Source organism: Aulonocara stuartgranti, assembly GCF_965226115.1.
Source record: "Aulonocara stuartgranti genome assembly, chromosome: 8".
Lineage (NCBI taxonomy): Eukaryota > Metazoa > Chordata > Actinopteri > Cichliformes > Cichlidae > Aulonocara > Aulonocara stuartgranti.
The window spans coordinates 28,758,944-28,773,068 of record NC_138959.1 but is presented as its reverse complement, the minus strand read 5'-3'; the positions used below and the strand labels follow the sequence as shown (position 1 = coordinate 28,773,068).

The 14,125-nt window shown below is 40.8% G+C and overlaps 1 protein-coding gene across 2 annotated transcripts in view; it reads left to right on the top strand.

The window, feature by feature from the left end:
• The window catches only part of llgl2 (LLGL scribble cell polarity complex component 2), a 47,145-nt gene that overhangs the window by 31,197 nt on the left and 1,823 nt on the right, over positions 1 to 14,125 (top strand). For both annotated transcript variants that reach the window (XM_082543896.1, XM_082543895.1), the window contains exons 6-25: positions 315 to 473; positions 2,410 to 2,572; positions 2,656 to 2,785; positions 2,870 to 2,924; positions 3,112 to 3,266; positions 4,768 to 4,979; positions 5,269 to 5,336; positions 5,420 to 5,573; positions 6,662 to 6,766; positions 7,926 to 8,021; positions 8,528 to 8,724; positions 9,624 to 9,771; positions 9,857 to 10,004; positions 10,124 to 10,240; positions 10,326 to 10,492; positions 10,877 to 11,141; positions 11,966 to 12,116; positions 13,088 to 13,113; positions 13,285 to 13,332; positions 13,682 to 13,724. In XM_082543896.1, the coding sequence (XP_082400022.1) occupies positions 315 to 473; positions 2,410 to 2,572; positions 2,656 to 2,785; positions 2,870 to 2,924; positions 3,112 to 3,266; positions 4,768 to 4,979; positions 5,269 to 5,336; positions 5,420 to 5,573; positions 6,662 to 6,766; positions 7,926 to 8,021; positions 8,528 to 8,724; positions 9,624 to 9,771; positions 9,857 to 10,004; positions 10,124 to 10,240; positions 10,326 to 10,492; positions 10,877 to 11,141; positions 11,966 to 12,116; positions 13,088 to 13,113; positions 13,285 to 13,332; positions 13,682 to 13,724 (2,607 nt within the window). The remainder of the gene's footprint in view (positions 1 to 314; positions 474 to 2,409; positions 2,573 to 2,655; positions 2,786 to 2,869; positions 2,925 to 3,111; positions 3,267 to 4,767; positions 4,980 to 5,268; positions 5,337 to 5,419; positions 5,574 to 6,661; positions 6,767 to 7,925; positions 8,022 to 8,527; positions 8,725 to 9,623; positions 9,772 to 9,856; positions 10,005 to 10,123; positions 10,241 to 10,325; positions 10,493 to 10,876; positions 11,142 to 11,965; positions 12,117 to 13,087; positions 13,114 to 13,284; positions 13,333 to 13,681; positions 13,725 to 14,125) is intronic.

Genomic DNA, 14,125 nt, shown 5'->3' with positions numbered 1-14,125 from the left:
CTCGCTTCTGTCAGTCTGCCCCAGGGCAGCTGTGGCTACAACTGTAGCTGCCTCCACCAGTGTGTGACTGAATAGTGGAATTGTAAAGCGCTTTGGGTGCCTAGAAAAGCGCTATATAAATGCAATCCATTATTATTATTATTGTTATTATTATTATTATTATTTGACTTGTTAAGTTAAGTAAAGCCAGATAAAGAAGAGATATGAATATGTAGAATTTGCTTAGTTGTACAGGTCACAGGACATCTACCCATGCCTTTGATCAAAAAGTTGCCAAGTGATGCCACTTTTCTCCTTCCTCCTCCTCCTCTCAGTGCCCCTCCAAGCGTGACCAGAGTGACAGCAGTACTGGCCCACTCCTCAGGTGAGCTGCTGCTGTTGGGGACAGAAGGTGGACATGTATTTGTAGTTGAAGTTCCAGGATTCAGAGAGCTGGAAGAGAGGAACATCAGCCTTGACCAAATTGCCAGCAGGTAGGCAAATTAAAACACATGTTACAGACAGTTGCATACTATATGCTGCTAAGGACTATGACAGTTGTTAGTTTCTGCAGCATAGACATAAAAAAAAAAAAAAAAAAAGTGAAACTGCTAAAGTTACTAGAGGGAGTTTTTTCTGTTTGAAAGCACCTATTGTTGCGTTAGTTTTGTTGTTTTAAAATTTTGTTTTCTGCTAGGAACAAGAAATATCCTTCTCGTCACATAAAATATTGTATTTAGCTGCTGTTTGCACTTGTGGCTGAATGCTGGATAGAGCAGATTGTAGCTCAACTAGGGATGGGTATTGATAAGATTTTCACGATTCCGATTCCATTTTCGATTCTGTTTAACGATTCGATTCTTTATCGATTCTTTTTAAAAAAGGAGAACACTAAGGTCGATTAGCTTAGAACTTTGTTTTATATCTTCTCTTTGAACAAGATAGAAATTTAGGAGTAACATGGCCTTACAAACCCAACAGTGAGATCTTAAGAGATCCAGCCTACGGCTCTTCAATGGGGTGTCACAGGGTCCCCGGGGGAAAAATGTAAAATAATAAAATAAATATTCTTCTGTAGCAATAACAAAGTATAACATAAATTATTCTGTAGCAATTACACAAGAATATCCAGTAATGTCCCTGCCTACAATTAAACACACTTACCGAAAATCGGGGGCATCTGCTGTGGCAAACGGGTGCAAACCTTTTACCACAAACTTAGTCACTGCTCGGTGACATTCGTCTATCCTGGCCTGAAAGGAGATTTTACCGGTAGACTGCAGTGAGAACTGCCAGCATCTGAGCCAGACTCTGTCTGTCTCTCTCATCATGGTCACTAAATGCACAGTAATGGCAGGTTTTGTAATAAGGCAGATCGCGCTAACATAATATGCACTGTTAGCTGATTATTTACCTGCCGCATTAACGGGAGAGGACGTGCAAACGTTACCGCTGCTGCTGGGTTGAGATTCACGAGTCCGGAGCGGAATTAAAAACACGACATTCAGTTAAGGTCATCGCGTGTTTTGTCAGCAAATGCTTTTGCATATTCGTAGTGTTTCCTCCCTTAAATGAAATATCTACTTTTCAAGTTTTGCAAGTTGCCCTGTTGTCATCCGTTCTCGTAAAGTATAACCAAACTTTTGAGCATTTGAGCCGCCGTGTTTCCTGCCCGGTAAATGAGGCTCCACAACGTGGTGACGTCATTCGGGGCGACTGGAATCGATAAGGGTATCGTTTGCAAAAATGGCAAACGATTCCAAGGAATTGAAACAGTGGGAGCTGGTTCTCAACAAGAACCGGTTTTCGACACCCATCCCTAAGCTCAACACTACAGTTTGTCTGGAAATTTACATTATTCTTTAGTAGGGCTGTGCGATATGACCAAAATCTCATATCCCGATATAAAACCTCTGTCGCCCCGTTTTACCGTCGTTGTTGCTAACGACAACCCATAAAAACAGGCGCTCGTCCGTCCGTAGTGTGGTTATATTAAATATAAGAGAAAGAGAAATGAATATAGCCACTACAGTGACCATCAAAACGATGAACAAATATTGCCGTAAACTGTTTATTTTGCGACACCACGAAACAAACGATAGCGTAAAATGAAACGACAGACGTTTTTATATCGTCATCCGATATATATCGTTATATCGAACAGCCCTATTCTTTAGTCACTTTCAGAGCATGTATTACAGTGGAAATGAGCACTCTGTACATTATAAATATCAGTCTGCTCACTTCAAGTGTTTAAAAAAGTGTTCCTGCTAAACTGCTGTCACACAGTATCAGTGTTGGGGAGTAACATTTTAAAAGTAACCTTCCCAACACTGCACAGTATAATAGAATATATTGCCTGTCATCCCCTGTGCATCAATAATAAGACTGATATTCTCTTGAATTATTTCCTCTGCTTGTTGTGTACAGCGTACCTGATGACTACATCGGTCGCAGAAATCTAGAACACGTTGAGGCCTTACAAGAGAACCCGGTCGATCCAGATCAGGTCATCATTGGCTATGGACGTGGCCTCATGGTCATCTGGGATTTGGAGAAAAAACTTGCCATCCAGCACATTCCTGCCACACAGGTACCTGTCATGTAACGTACGCCTGAACAGAACACCAGCTGCCAGTATATAAACTGACTGAATACTGTGTAATCTATCCATAGCAACTGGAGAGTGTGTGTTGGACTGAGGACGGAAAGTACATTCTGAGTTCACACAGCGATGGAAGCTATTGTCGATGGATGGTGGGGGGGCAGGACACGAACGAGGAAGAGAAATCAGACATTCCTTATGGTAAAGAGGAAGCTCTCCACTGTTTTATTAATCATAAAGTAAAAAGGTTTAGGCCTCATGGTTACTTGTGTTTTATAATTGCAGGACATTTTCCCTGCAAGGCCATTTCTAAAATAGTTCAGCTCCCTACAGAAGAAGGGTAAGATGACGTCATCCACCGGTGAAATAAATCTTTTTGTCAGCTTCCTTCAGTGAAAGTGATGTCGTCACCTTTCTAATATTTAACTTCTCAGATATGTTATGTGAGCCGCTGTTACACATTAATCACTGAACAAATGGAACTGAACTTGAACCTTGTGTGTACGTATGTTTGCGTGTTTGTGTAGGCCTCCATTCCTGCTGTTCAGTGGTGGTATGCCCAGGGCCAGTTATGGGGACAGACACTGTATTACAGTGATCCATGGTAAAAAACACGTGGCCTTGGACTTTACCTCCAGGATCATCGACTTCTTCGTCATTAGAGATGGACCGGAGCACACAGGCAGGCCACACACACCAACAAACTGGCAACAAAATTACAGCACATTTAAATATGGGACTCTTAAAGTATTTGACAGCATTGAAGATCTATGTTCCCCAGTCTCTGATGTTGTTAGGTCCTATAAAGAGTGCACAAACATACTAAATACACAGGGGAACACTGCTTCAGTGTTTAACTTACTTAGACTTTGTTACTTTGTTGCTGTGTAGAAGGACGCAGTTATAATAAGTGAACAAACATTAATGAATACAGTTTAAATGCCAAAACATATTAATCATGATATTGATGTTATTTGGGGGGAATACTCATAAACCAAATGTAGAAAAGACAAATGATGTCAAATCCCCCATTAGAAAAAAATAACACTCAATAACAGTCAAGAGTTTTTGGGCCTATCAGAAAGTGAATGACATCAGTTAATTGCTTTGAACCATGTAGTGCTATTTGTTATGTCACAATTGGCTAAAAAGTGATAACAAGTAACGGTAGGTGATGTAGTTAGTCAGGTAAAAGAATAAACGGCTTTATTTGAAATTAACTGAGCTGAACATGAGATGTGTCAGTCAGTAGGGTTGGAATTTTGCATATGAGCTAGCTTGGTGAGTTAAATATTTGGATAAAAACAACAAAACAGTTTTACAGCACATGATCCTCAGGAGCAGAGGAATCGCTCTTTCTGAGGGAACAAGTAGAGCGTACTCTTATACCAACCAATACTGTACCCAGGTGTTCCCAATCTCTGATCACCTGACCACACCACACACAGACAAAGGCTACGTTCACACTGCGGGCGAAAGCGCATCAAATCTGACTTTTTTGACCCTATGCGACCCATATCCATGTCATATGAATGCTTCCTGGCCATCCAGTGTAGATGTTAGTGAAACTGTTGGGAAGACAACGTTGGAGGAACGTGAACATTTTATTTGTACTGTATAATCTGCAGATTCTGACAGAAATTTCCAACTATCTTTTGAACCACCGCTCCTCTCTAAAACAGCAATAAGGATCATTATTAGGCCATTTGTAAATAACAAAATAACTTTATAACTTAAAGCAAAATTGGGAAACGTAAAGTCCGAAACAAGTCTTTATATTAAGGCCATCGGTCAAACAATACTGTTGCTCTGGGTCTAAACAGCGCGCGTTGTGTGTGACGTCTTCTTTTGCGCATGCGGGCGCTTGAGGGTTCACACTAGAGCGCGTTTGCTGTCACATTTTATTTGTAGTGTGAACGAGCAGACAAAAACATCGGATTTGATCAAAAAATTGGAATTGAGCATCAAGACCTGCAGTGTGAACGTAGCCAAAGACAACTTGCCAGATAAGGCAAGGTTACCACAGTTTGAATTGACACGGGTTTGTGTAAATTTGAACATAACTCTCTTGTGTAATTGTAATTTATTCATCACAGCAGCCCAGAAAAATGAGAGCAGTTTTGACAAGAGACACAAGCGTATCCCAGATCTCAGTTTATTAGCTGCTGTGTATCTTCCTGCAGGAGAGCCCAGTGCCCTGGTTGTCCTGGTGGAGGAGGAGCTGGTAGTTATTGACTTGCAGACTGAGGGCTGGCCCATCATACAGACTCCTTACTTGGTCCCCCTTCATAGTTCAGCCATAACATGCTCACATCATGTCTCCACCATTCCCCTCAAACTGTGGGAGAGGATCTTCGCTGCTGGAAAGCATCAGAATGCACACTACTCAAAAAAGGTAAAAATCTTTGTAAATTGAAAATAATGTCCCGTCATATTTATATTTCTCTGACTGCATGACAGGTTTTCACTTTTTCTGTGAATCTGTAAAAACACAGGCTATACAGTCACCCGATTAAGTGCCAATATTATTACTGATGGGATATGTTACCACTGTATGAGACTTTAAAGAATCCCCTAAAAGGCTGTTCATCATAACTTGAATGGTGCATCTTGAATATAAGATGATGGTTGAGGACATCAAGTTTTCATACTGTTTTCTTACTAATTTTCTTTCTTCGTGTCAGCCGTGGCCAGTAACAGGAGGTCAGAACCTGGCCCCAGATCCTCCACAGAGAGATCTGCTCCTCACGGGGTTAGTACGGTTGCCTTCATTCACATTTATTGAAAGGTCTTTTTGAAGTTGTAAAAATTATTCTAACGCTGCTGTGTATATAGGCATGAGGATGGCACAGTTCGTTTCTGGGATGCATCAGGAGTCTGTCTCTATCCCATGTACAAGCTGAGCACAGCTGGAGTATTCCACACAGATGCTGACCCCAATGACAACATGAACCAAGGGACTGAAGGAGAATGGCCTCCATTTAGAAAGGTATGTTTTTCTAATCTAATCTATAGAAAAGAACATTTTCATTTATATTTTAAGGTGAATATAAAGAAATGTCACGACACTGGGACTTATTTTAAGTATTATTCAGGTATTCTATCACAAATTCCATCAATTAGTTGAGTAATCGAATAATGAGCAATGATAAATATTCAAATAGAAAAAACACAGGTCTTTCCAAATGAGCTGCTCGTTGGTTAGCATTTTATAAATGGCAAGGTTTCCAAGTTTGACCGCATATAACATTTCTCAACAAAACTAGAACTAGAATATTAGAATTCGTGTGTGTGTGTGTGTGTGTGTGTGTGTGTGTGTGTGTGTGTGTGTGTGTGTGTGTGTGTGTGTGTGTGTGTGTGTGTGTGTGTGTGTGTGTGTGTGTGTGTGTGTGTGTGTGTGTGTGTGTGTGTAATTTTTTTTTTTTTTTTTTTTTAAAGAAAAAGTGTTCTTAAATGCAAAAAAATTATCAATGGGCAATTTTGAATCACTAAAATCAGAATACTTTAATAATTCCTGAGTAAACTATGTATACATAACCCCACTAAGTGCATGTCTTTGGGCTGTGGGAGGAGCGCACTCCACACAGTAAGCTTCTGGCCAGATGGTTATTTAGAACCCAGGACGTGCTTGCTCTGAGGCAACCATGCTAATGAATTTATAATTAATCTTAATTAGCACTAACCAAGCCCAGCTTGTGGGGATAGGTTAATTGGATAATCCAAATTGCCACTAGGTGTGCATGTGCGAGTGAATGTGAGTGTGAATGGTTGTCTGTCCCTGTGTGTTGGCCCTGCGACAGACTGGCGACCTGTCCAGGGTGTACCCTGCCTCTCGCCCTATGACAGCTGGGATAGGCTCCAGCGCCCCCCGCGACCCTGAAAAGGATAAGCGGAAGCGAATGGATGGATGGATGAACAATCTTTTTACATTATTTTACTTTAAATTAACAGCAGTTATTTATTTTAAGATTTATGTAAAAGAGGAATGTTAATCAAGGTCTTGCATAGCAGCATATTAGGCAAAGCTGGAAGTAGAGGTGTTACTCTAAATTTCACCCTTGTCATGTTTCTGTTTAGGTTGGCTGTTTTGACCCCTACAGTGATGACCCAAGGCTCGGCATCCAGAAGATCCATCTCTGCAAATATAGTGGTTATCTGACTGTAGCTGGCACTGCGGGACAGGTGACTATTGAGAATTTTACAACAGACCTATGTCATGTTGGGCTAAGTCATATCTCTGATGTAGAGTAAGTTAAGCACTTAACTTACATCAGTAAGGTAAACTCTTACTTGTCAAGTTAGAGTTAAGTTTTAAGAATTATACTTTGCTAGTAAGTCAGTATATATGATAAAGCCTGCTCTTGACCTTTGACCTTCTGTAGAAGTTTGAGAGAAATTTAGATTTTTCTGTTGATTCTTACGCCCTCTTGCATATGTAGGCGTAGTAGAGCTTAAGAAGTCAGTTTTTTCACGCTCAGTGTTGAATTTATTTATATTCATAAACACTCTTTTCCCTCAACCAAAGCATCATGCTGCCACCACCATGCTTCAGTGCAGGGATTGTAATGGCTAGTTTCCTCCAGGCATAGTTCTTTGGCTTACAGGCTAAAAAGTTCAATCTTTCTCTTATAAGACCAGAGAATTTTGAGTCCTTTAGGTGCTTTTTGGCAAACTCCAGGTTGGCTGTCATGCTGTGTCATTTGTATCCAGTAAGACTCCCCCATGCTACACAAGCCTACCTTGGAATATATGCAAGAGAAGTGTAACTAAAGCTATACCGGCAGTGTTGAGGAACCAGAAGACAAGAAAGCATAAGTGCACAAGGTATGAGAATATGGGGTTGTTGGAATGCTACTACCAAGGAATCCCAGTGGAAGGGGTTACAGGAAGTGGATGTGGGACCTATGGAATCACACCCAACATCTAGACTAACAGCAAAACAACTAGTAGCTCAGTGTTCAAATAGCTGGAAGAAACTACTCACAACTAGAGATCAACGAGGTACAACACAAATGCTATGCCAAGGGTTGGCCAAAACGTCATTTCAAGGGGGGTGATGTCACCAGGTCCAAGTACAACTTATCATACAATTGTGTGTGTGATAGGATCATGGCTGAACTGGAAAACTGGACCCTCTTTGGCTGATTAACTAAGAGTGCATAAAGTACCTCTTGAAGTTCTACAAGAAGATGTGAATGCAATATTACAGACAATCCTTATTGTCTAAGTTTGAAGGATAAAGACTGTCCGCAGACCGAGTGGGGTGTGTGTGTGTGTGTGTGTAGGCCTACGTTGATATCACATTATTGTGATTATTCCCACTGTTATTTTGACTTTGCAGATCCTAATGTTGGAGTTGAATGACGAGGCAGCAGAGCAAACCGTGGAGGCTAAAGTTGTGGATTTGCTGCAAGGTCAAGAAGGATTTCGATGGAAGGTAAAGAACAGAACTGATTACTCGCTATGTTTGTTTATGTTTTTACAGTGACATGCAGCAGCTGTAGACATTATGAAGGACGGATCTGGCCACTGTAACGTGACCCGTATGTTTTAGGTCTCCAACAGAGTTTTCATTCTCTACAGATGCCTCCCCCAAAAAGTGTTTTTGCAGTCTGACACAAAAATGATTGAATGAAAAATTTAATTAATGCAACTTTGCAACCAAGCTAAGTAGCATTAATAACTAAGAAATCCACCCTCTTGTCTAAATAAGGTCAGTTGTACTTCCAGAAATAAGCAGCAGCCAAAACTCAAAAGTTGAGACTTTGCAGAATCCAGAAACATATACAGCATACAAAAATAGGTGATCTAAAAAGGCTTTAAATGCTGCATTTACAATAATAACTAGCTTATTATGTGTGCTCTGAAGGCTATCATAAAACCTTTCTATTGTTACACCGTCAACTACATATTCCAGCATTTGATAATCGTCTTCCTTCACAGGGCCACACTCAGCTGGATATCCAGGAAGACCCAGTGATGTTTCCTGCAGGCTTCCAGCCCTTTGCTGTTGTCCAGTGCCAGCCCCCAGCTGTGGTCACTGCTCTCACACTGCACTCAGAGTGGAAGCTGATAGCCTTTGGCACCAGTCATGGGTTTGGGTTATATGACTACCAACAGAAGAACAGTGTCCTGATCAAGTAAGGAGAAGCATTAAGAAAGATGTGAAACATGTGTCTGTACTGTGTTTACAGCTTCCAGGAAATCTGTTTCATGTTAGTGGATGTGTTTTAGCCATCATTTTCTTTCGTAGTACAAAGAAGCAAGTTGGATGTAACCAAGCTTTCAAACTTGCAAAATTTAAAACTGATACAACCATTCGTTTACTACTGGGTAGAAAATTCAATTCAATTCAGTTCAGTTCAATTTTATTTATATAGCGTCAAATCACAACAGTCGCCTCAAGGCTGTATATTGTAAGGTAGACCCTACAATAACACATACAGAGAAAAAAAAATCATTTATTGTCTTCTGGAAACGCCACACACCCAGATGGTGGATTCAAACCTTCCTGCTGCGAGGCAACAGTGCCAACCACTACCTGACAAAACCTGATCCAAAACAAATCTAAACCATAATGGCTATCATAATAACAGTTACGCAAACAAACTCAAGACAGTCCATGACAGCGACACACACCTGCCCTCTGTGGCTCTCAGCAGGTCACTCTGACCTGCAGACTCATGCAGCTGGCCTTAGTACTATCTACCACCCACTCCTGAGACTGCATCAGCCCAGATACCACCCAGTGATCCATCAGTTATCACTCATGCATCAGGCCCAGGTCCCAGCTGTCATCCATCATGTTCAAAGGAAATCTTCAGTTTTAACACAGTACAAGTGATATAGGGATATAATATTTACCTAGGTGGATATTCCAACCTAATATATCAGTCACTCATGCTCAAGTCACCGTACATGTTATGAGAAAAACTGTAGCCTTGTTGTGTCTTCGTTTGTTACATTTTAGGAGTAAGCAAAGTATTTGTGCAGCTGTCTGCATATCATATGTGCTCATATTGTGTTTTCAAACTTTTAGGTGCACACTAAACCCCAGCGATCAGCTGGCCATGGAGGGTCCTCTGTCCAGAGTGAAGAGCATAAAGAAATCCCTGCGACAATCCTTTAGACGAATCAGACGTAGCAGAGTCTCTCTAAGAAAACAACATGTTAACACTGCTACTAAGGTAGAATCATAAAAAGGACTCTGCTATCTGTTCCGTGTTTCTCCGTTGTCGCATGTGTTATATATATTGATATCTGCCTAAGCAGCTCCAAGAGGCAAATGCTCGTCTGGAGGCTGAATTGGCAGAGATGGAGCTGGCTCCCGTCCAGAGGAAAATTGAAGCTCGCTCTTCAGACGACTCTTTCACTGGCCTAGTACGGACGCTCTACTTTGCTGACACCTTCCTCTCTGACAGTGAGTTGGCGTGTTAAACGTGTACTATAGTACGTAAACAGCACTTGCTACAGAAATGAATAGTGGGCAGAACTTTGGGTTGTTTCCATTTCCTTACGTTTCTCCTCATTTTCTTGTAGGTTCACATAACACACCCTCCCTATGGGCAGGGACCAATGGTGGCTGTGTGTTTGCCTACATGCTTCGCCTTCCTTCTGTCGAGCATAGAGCAGATGAGCCTGTCACAGCTCAACTATGTAGGTTTAACATTGTGGTGGCCTGATCTCTCAGCTCTGCCCTCCTCTTGTAAAGTTGTCTCTGATTTGCGTCCTTTATTTTCAGCCAAGGAGATTCAGCTGATGCACCGCGCTCCTGTTGTTGGTATTGTGGTGTTAGATGGACATGGGGCTCCTCTCCCTGAGCCCCTGGAGGTGGCTCACGACCTGGCTCGCGCACCTGATATGCAGGGCTCACACCACCTCCTGGTCGTGTCTGAGGAACAGTTTAAGGTTAGACTTGGAGCACTAGGGTTGCAGTGGGTCATTAAGATGTCTTAAAAAGTTAATATCAAAGAAAAGGTGGTCTTAAAATGTCTTGTTTCTTGTAAATTTTTCTAAAAGTATTATGTTTTCAGGTAGTATTTTTAAAGACCTGTAGATTACAGCCCTCAAAAATAACAATTAAATCAGTTACTATTGGTTCATGTCACTTGTTGAGCATTGTTGTGTCTTAGCTTGTTCTATGCTCTAAAGAGAATGCCATTTATGTGGTCTAGGCTCACAATTTTTAATATCGGTACAATTACTGTTATTTATTGAGGTGTAGGATAGAAATATTCAATCCTCTTAAAATTTTGTAAACTCTATTCCAATGCATTTGTTTTGTGTGTTCAGGTTTTCACGCTGCCAAAAGTTAGTGCTAAGATGAAATTAAAGCTGACTGCTGTTGATGGCTCTCGAGTGCGACGGGTAGGCATGGCCTGGTTTGGCAGCAGTCGGACAGAGGACTATGGTGAAAGCGGCTTGTTGGTCCTGACTAATCAGGGCGATGTTCACGTGGTGTCACTGCCACACGTCAAGATGCAGGTACATTACCCCTGCATCCGCCGAGAGGACGTCAGTGGAATCGCTTCTTGTGTTTTCACCAAGCACGGCCAAGGTATAGAGACACCTGCGCACACGTTTCTTCCTCTGTTTTACTGGGGCTCTAAATACATTCTCTTTAGAATACAACATCAACAATACAGATGTGTCTCTAGCTCGACCTTCTAGAAGCAGTTTTCAGAAGTCATGTATGTCTTTGTTCTAGCCTAAAGTCTTTAGCCTTAATAGCCATTTGAAGAGATGGGGATCAGTAACAAGTTGCTGACTTTCCACAAAGAGCTAAAGAAACATGTGACAGTCAGAGAATTCAGAGTTAAAATATGTGTTAGTGTTTTGCAACAGCAATTTCTAAAGCAGCTTTTAAAAAAAATTTAGACACACGCTTCAAAATAACTGCCCAAATAAGGAATGTGAGGTGTTTCAAGATGCCTGTACAACAAGACCTGATTTTAGAACGACTTTGATTTCGCTCGCAGAAAAAGTACTGGCTTCATGGTGCTAAACTGGGGTTACAATTTGTATATTTTGTGATTTGTGTTAGTACATGCCGACAGACTTGTATTGTGGGATAAATTAATCAGATTAAAAGATCCATTTACTGTCAGATTATTATGAAAACTGGATTGTTTCGTTTGTATGTTTGTTGGTTTTAAATGGAAAGAACCCTCATGCCGCTTACATCCATGCTGTTCAGTAACTGCTGCCACGAGTTTTTAGAAGTGAGATTTTCTTCCTAAAATGTGATTTTTGTCATGTTTTTTTGTTGCTGTTGTTGTTCAATGGACAGTCATTTTGCCAGTGCACTTATCTACATTCATAGGTCCCCCCACCCCGCTTGCCACTTTCACTAAGCTCCTGTGTGCTGTTGTTCTCCCTCAGGCTTCTACCTGATCTCCCCGTCTGAGTTTGAAAGATTCTCTTTGTCGACCCGCTGTGTTGTGGAGCCTCGTTGTCTGGTGGAGGCTCCACTTCATTCTGGCTGCTCCAACCAACACCAGTCACAGCCAGATGGAGCTTCATCTACTCATAGGTACTCATAGGTTTCCTTGTTTTCATCATGTTGGTGTTTGCTGAATACAAAAGTTTGCTGTAGGGCAATTTAAGCCAGGTTGTTAGATGATGCTGGTAGTTACAACTTCCATGTTAAATGGGAGTAAAATCATTGTAACAATGCCAAATAGTATATAAAAGAGAGTGAAAGATTGTAAAGACTGACCCTGGTGAAGAAATAATAAACATTAGATAGAAATCTCACTGATGTGTGCAGAGTGTGTAGATAGAAAGAAAAGTAAAAATGAAGTTAGCTAAAAAAGGTAGACGCAAGACTGATATTGTGTAACACAGAAGTGCAAATTGCATTTATAAAAAAGAGGAAAAGACACAGCGGTCTGGTCTGGTGGATTTGATGGCCGTCAAAGTGGCTGTCTGACGTTCTGATCCCTGGTTGGTGAAACTCACTCTTGGGACATAGAATGTCCAAAATAATGCGTGAGGCTGAGAGATGCCGACAGTCCTGACTCAGGCGTGCCTCAGCACCTGGAAAAGTAAAACCGCTCAACTAAAGCGCATAGTTGAGTGGTTGCCTCCACCAGTGTGTGAATGTGAGAGTGAATGAATAGTGGGATTGTAAAGTGCTTTAGGTGCCTTGAAAAGTGCTATATAAATCCAATCCATTATTATTATTATTATTATAACATATTTTGCCTCCTCCTCCCAATGTATAAATCACTAGCTCCAATATAGTCAGTTATGCTGTTTTTGTCTTTTATTTTCTCTTAATGTTTATAAGTGACATCAACCTTCCAGTGACTGTAGATCGAAATCAGCCAGTATGGCTATATCAGCAAAATGTACTCATTTTACTTCCAGTTCATTGTCCCCTTTTAACGAATATTTTAACAGGATATTAATATTACATGTTTTACATATTACAATAATTGATATGTTTTGACATCCCTAAGAATGAGCTGTCATTACTTTCTGTCTTCTCTGTCCTTTCAGAGCCAAACATGATGGTGAGGATGCAGGTAAAACAATTAAAAACAAATAATATCATTGTAAGTAAATGTGCATGTGCCACATGAGTGTGTGTTCTGTGTTCTGTGGTGTTTTATAATTCTGTGCTATGCTAAATGTGCTGTCTGTTTTTACACGTACCTTGTCTATGGCTGACTGTGTTGACATGCCATCTATTGCAGAAAATGCAGCTAAACATGTTATGGAGCATGCTTTGCTGAATGATGAGAGTGAGTACAAAGGCAGGAGAATATCCTGAAATATAGACCTGGAAGGTCAAATAGCATGTCCCTCAGACATTGTAGTTGTTCAAAGGAAATCTGGCTTCAGTTGTAATTGAATTATACGCTACCTTTTTGAGCTGGTCCTGCAGCCTCTTACTCACATTGTCATTTGAAACATCCAAATTACATGTCTCAGAACCATATATAAGCACATGACTGATACAACTTCATTTTTTCCCCAGTGAGCTGGCTTGTTGTGACTGAGCTAACGCTCAAAGTCATGACAAAGTGTGGTGTTGTTAAAAGCAATAGTTGGTTACAGTTGTTTTTTTGTGTTTTGTTTTTTTCTTTTCAGAAGTACTTCAGGAGATCCAGAAGTCACTAGAAGGAGATCAAATGCAAGTATCACAAACACATTCTTTGTAGTTGTACAAAAATTACACAAGGAAAAAAAAGATGTTGTGCCATTCTCAGGCTGGAAAAATGACTGCAGTGTGCAGCTAGATCTGCTTGTAAGAAGTGTTTGCAGCGTGCACCTCCGGGGGGGGGAAATGTACTGAGCAACTTCAGTCTGTGTTGTTACTGTGATGCTGGTGTTAATCCCAGAACTCTGAATCCATTAATATTTTTCCCAATTAACCTTTAAAAGTAAACTGACGTAATTCTTTGGCTTAAAAAGCTACCAACATTTTTTTCTTGCAGATTTTCACTTGATATGTTACGAGAAAATTGAACTCATTCAACCCAGAAATTCTTCTAACATTTCTCCAATATTAACGACAAACATCACACTGTGCAT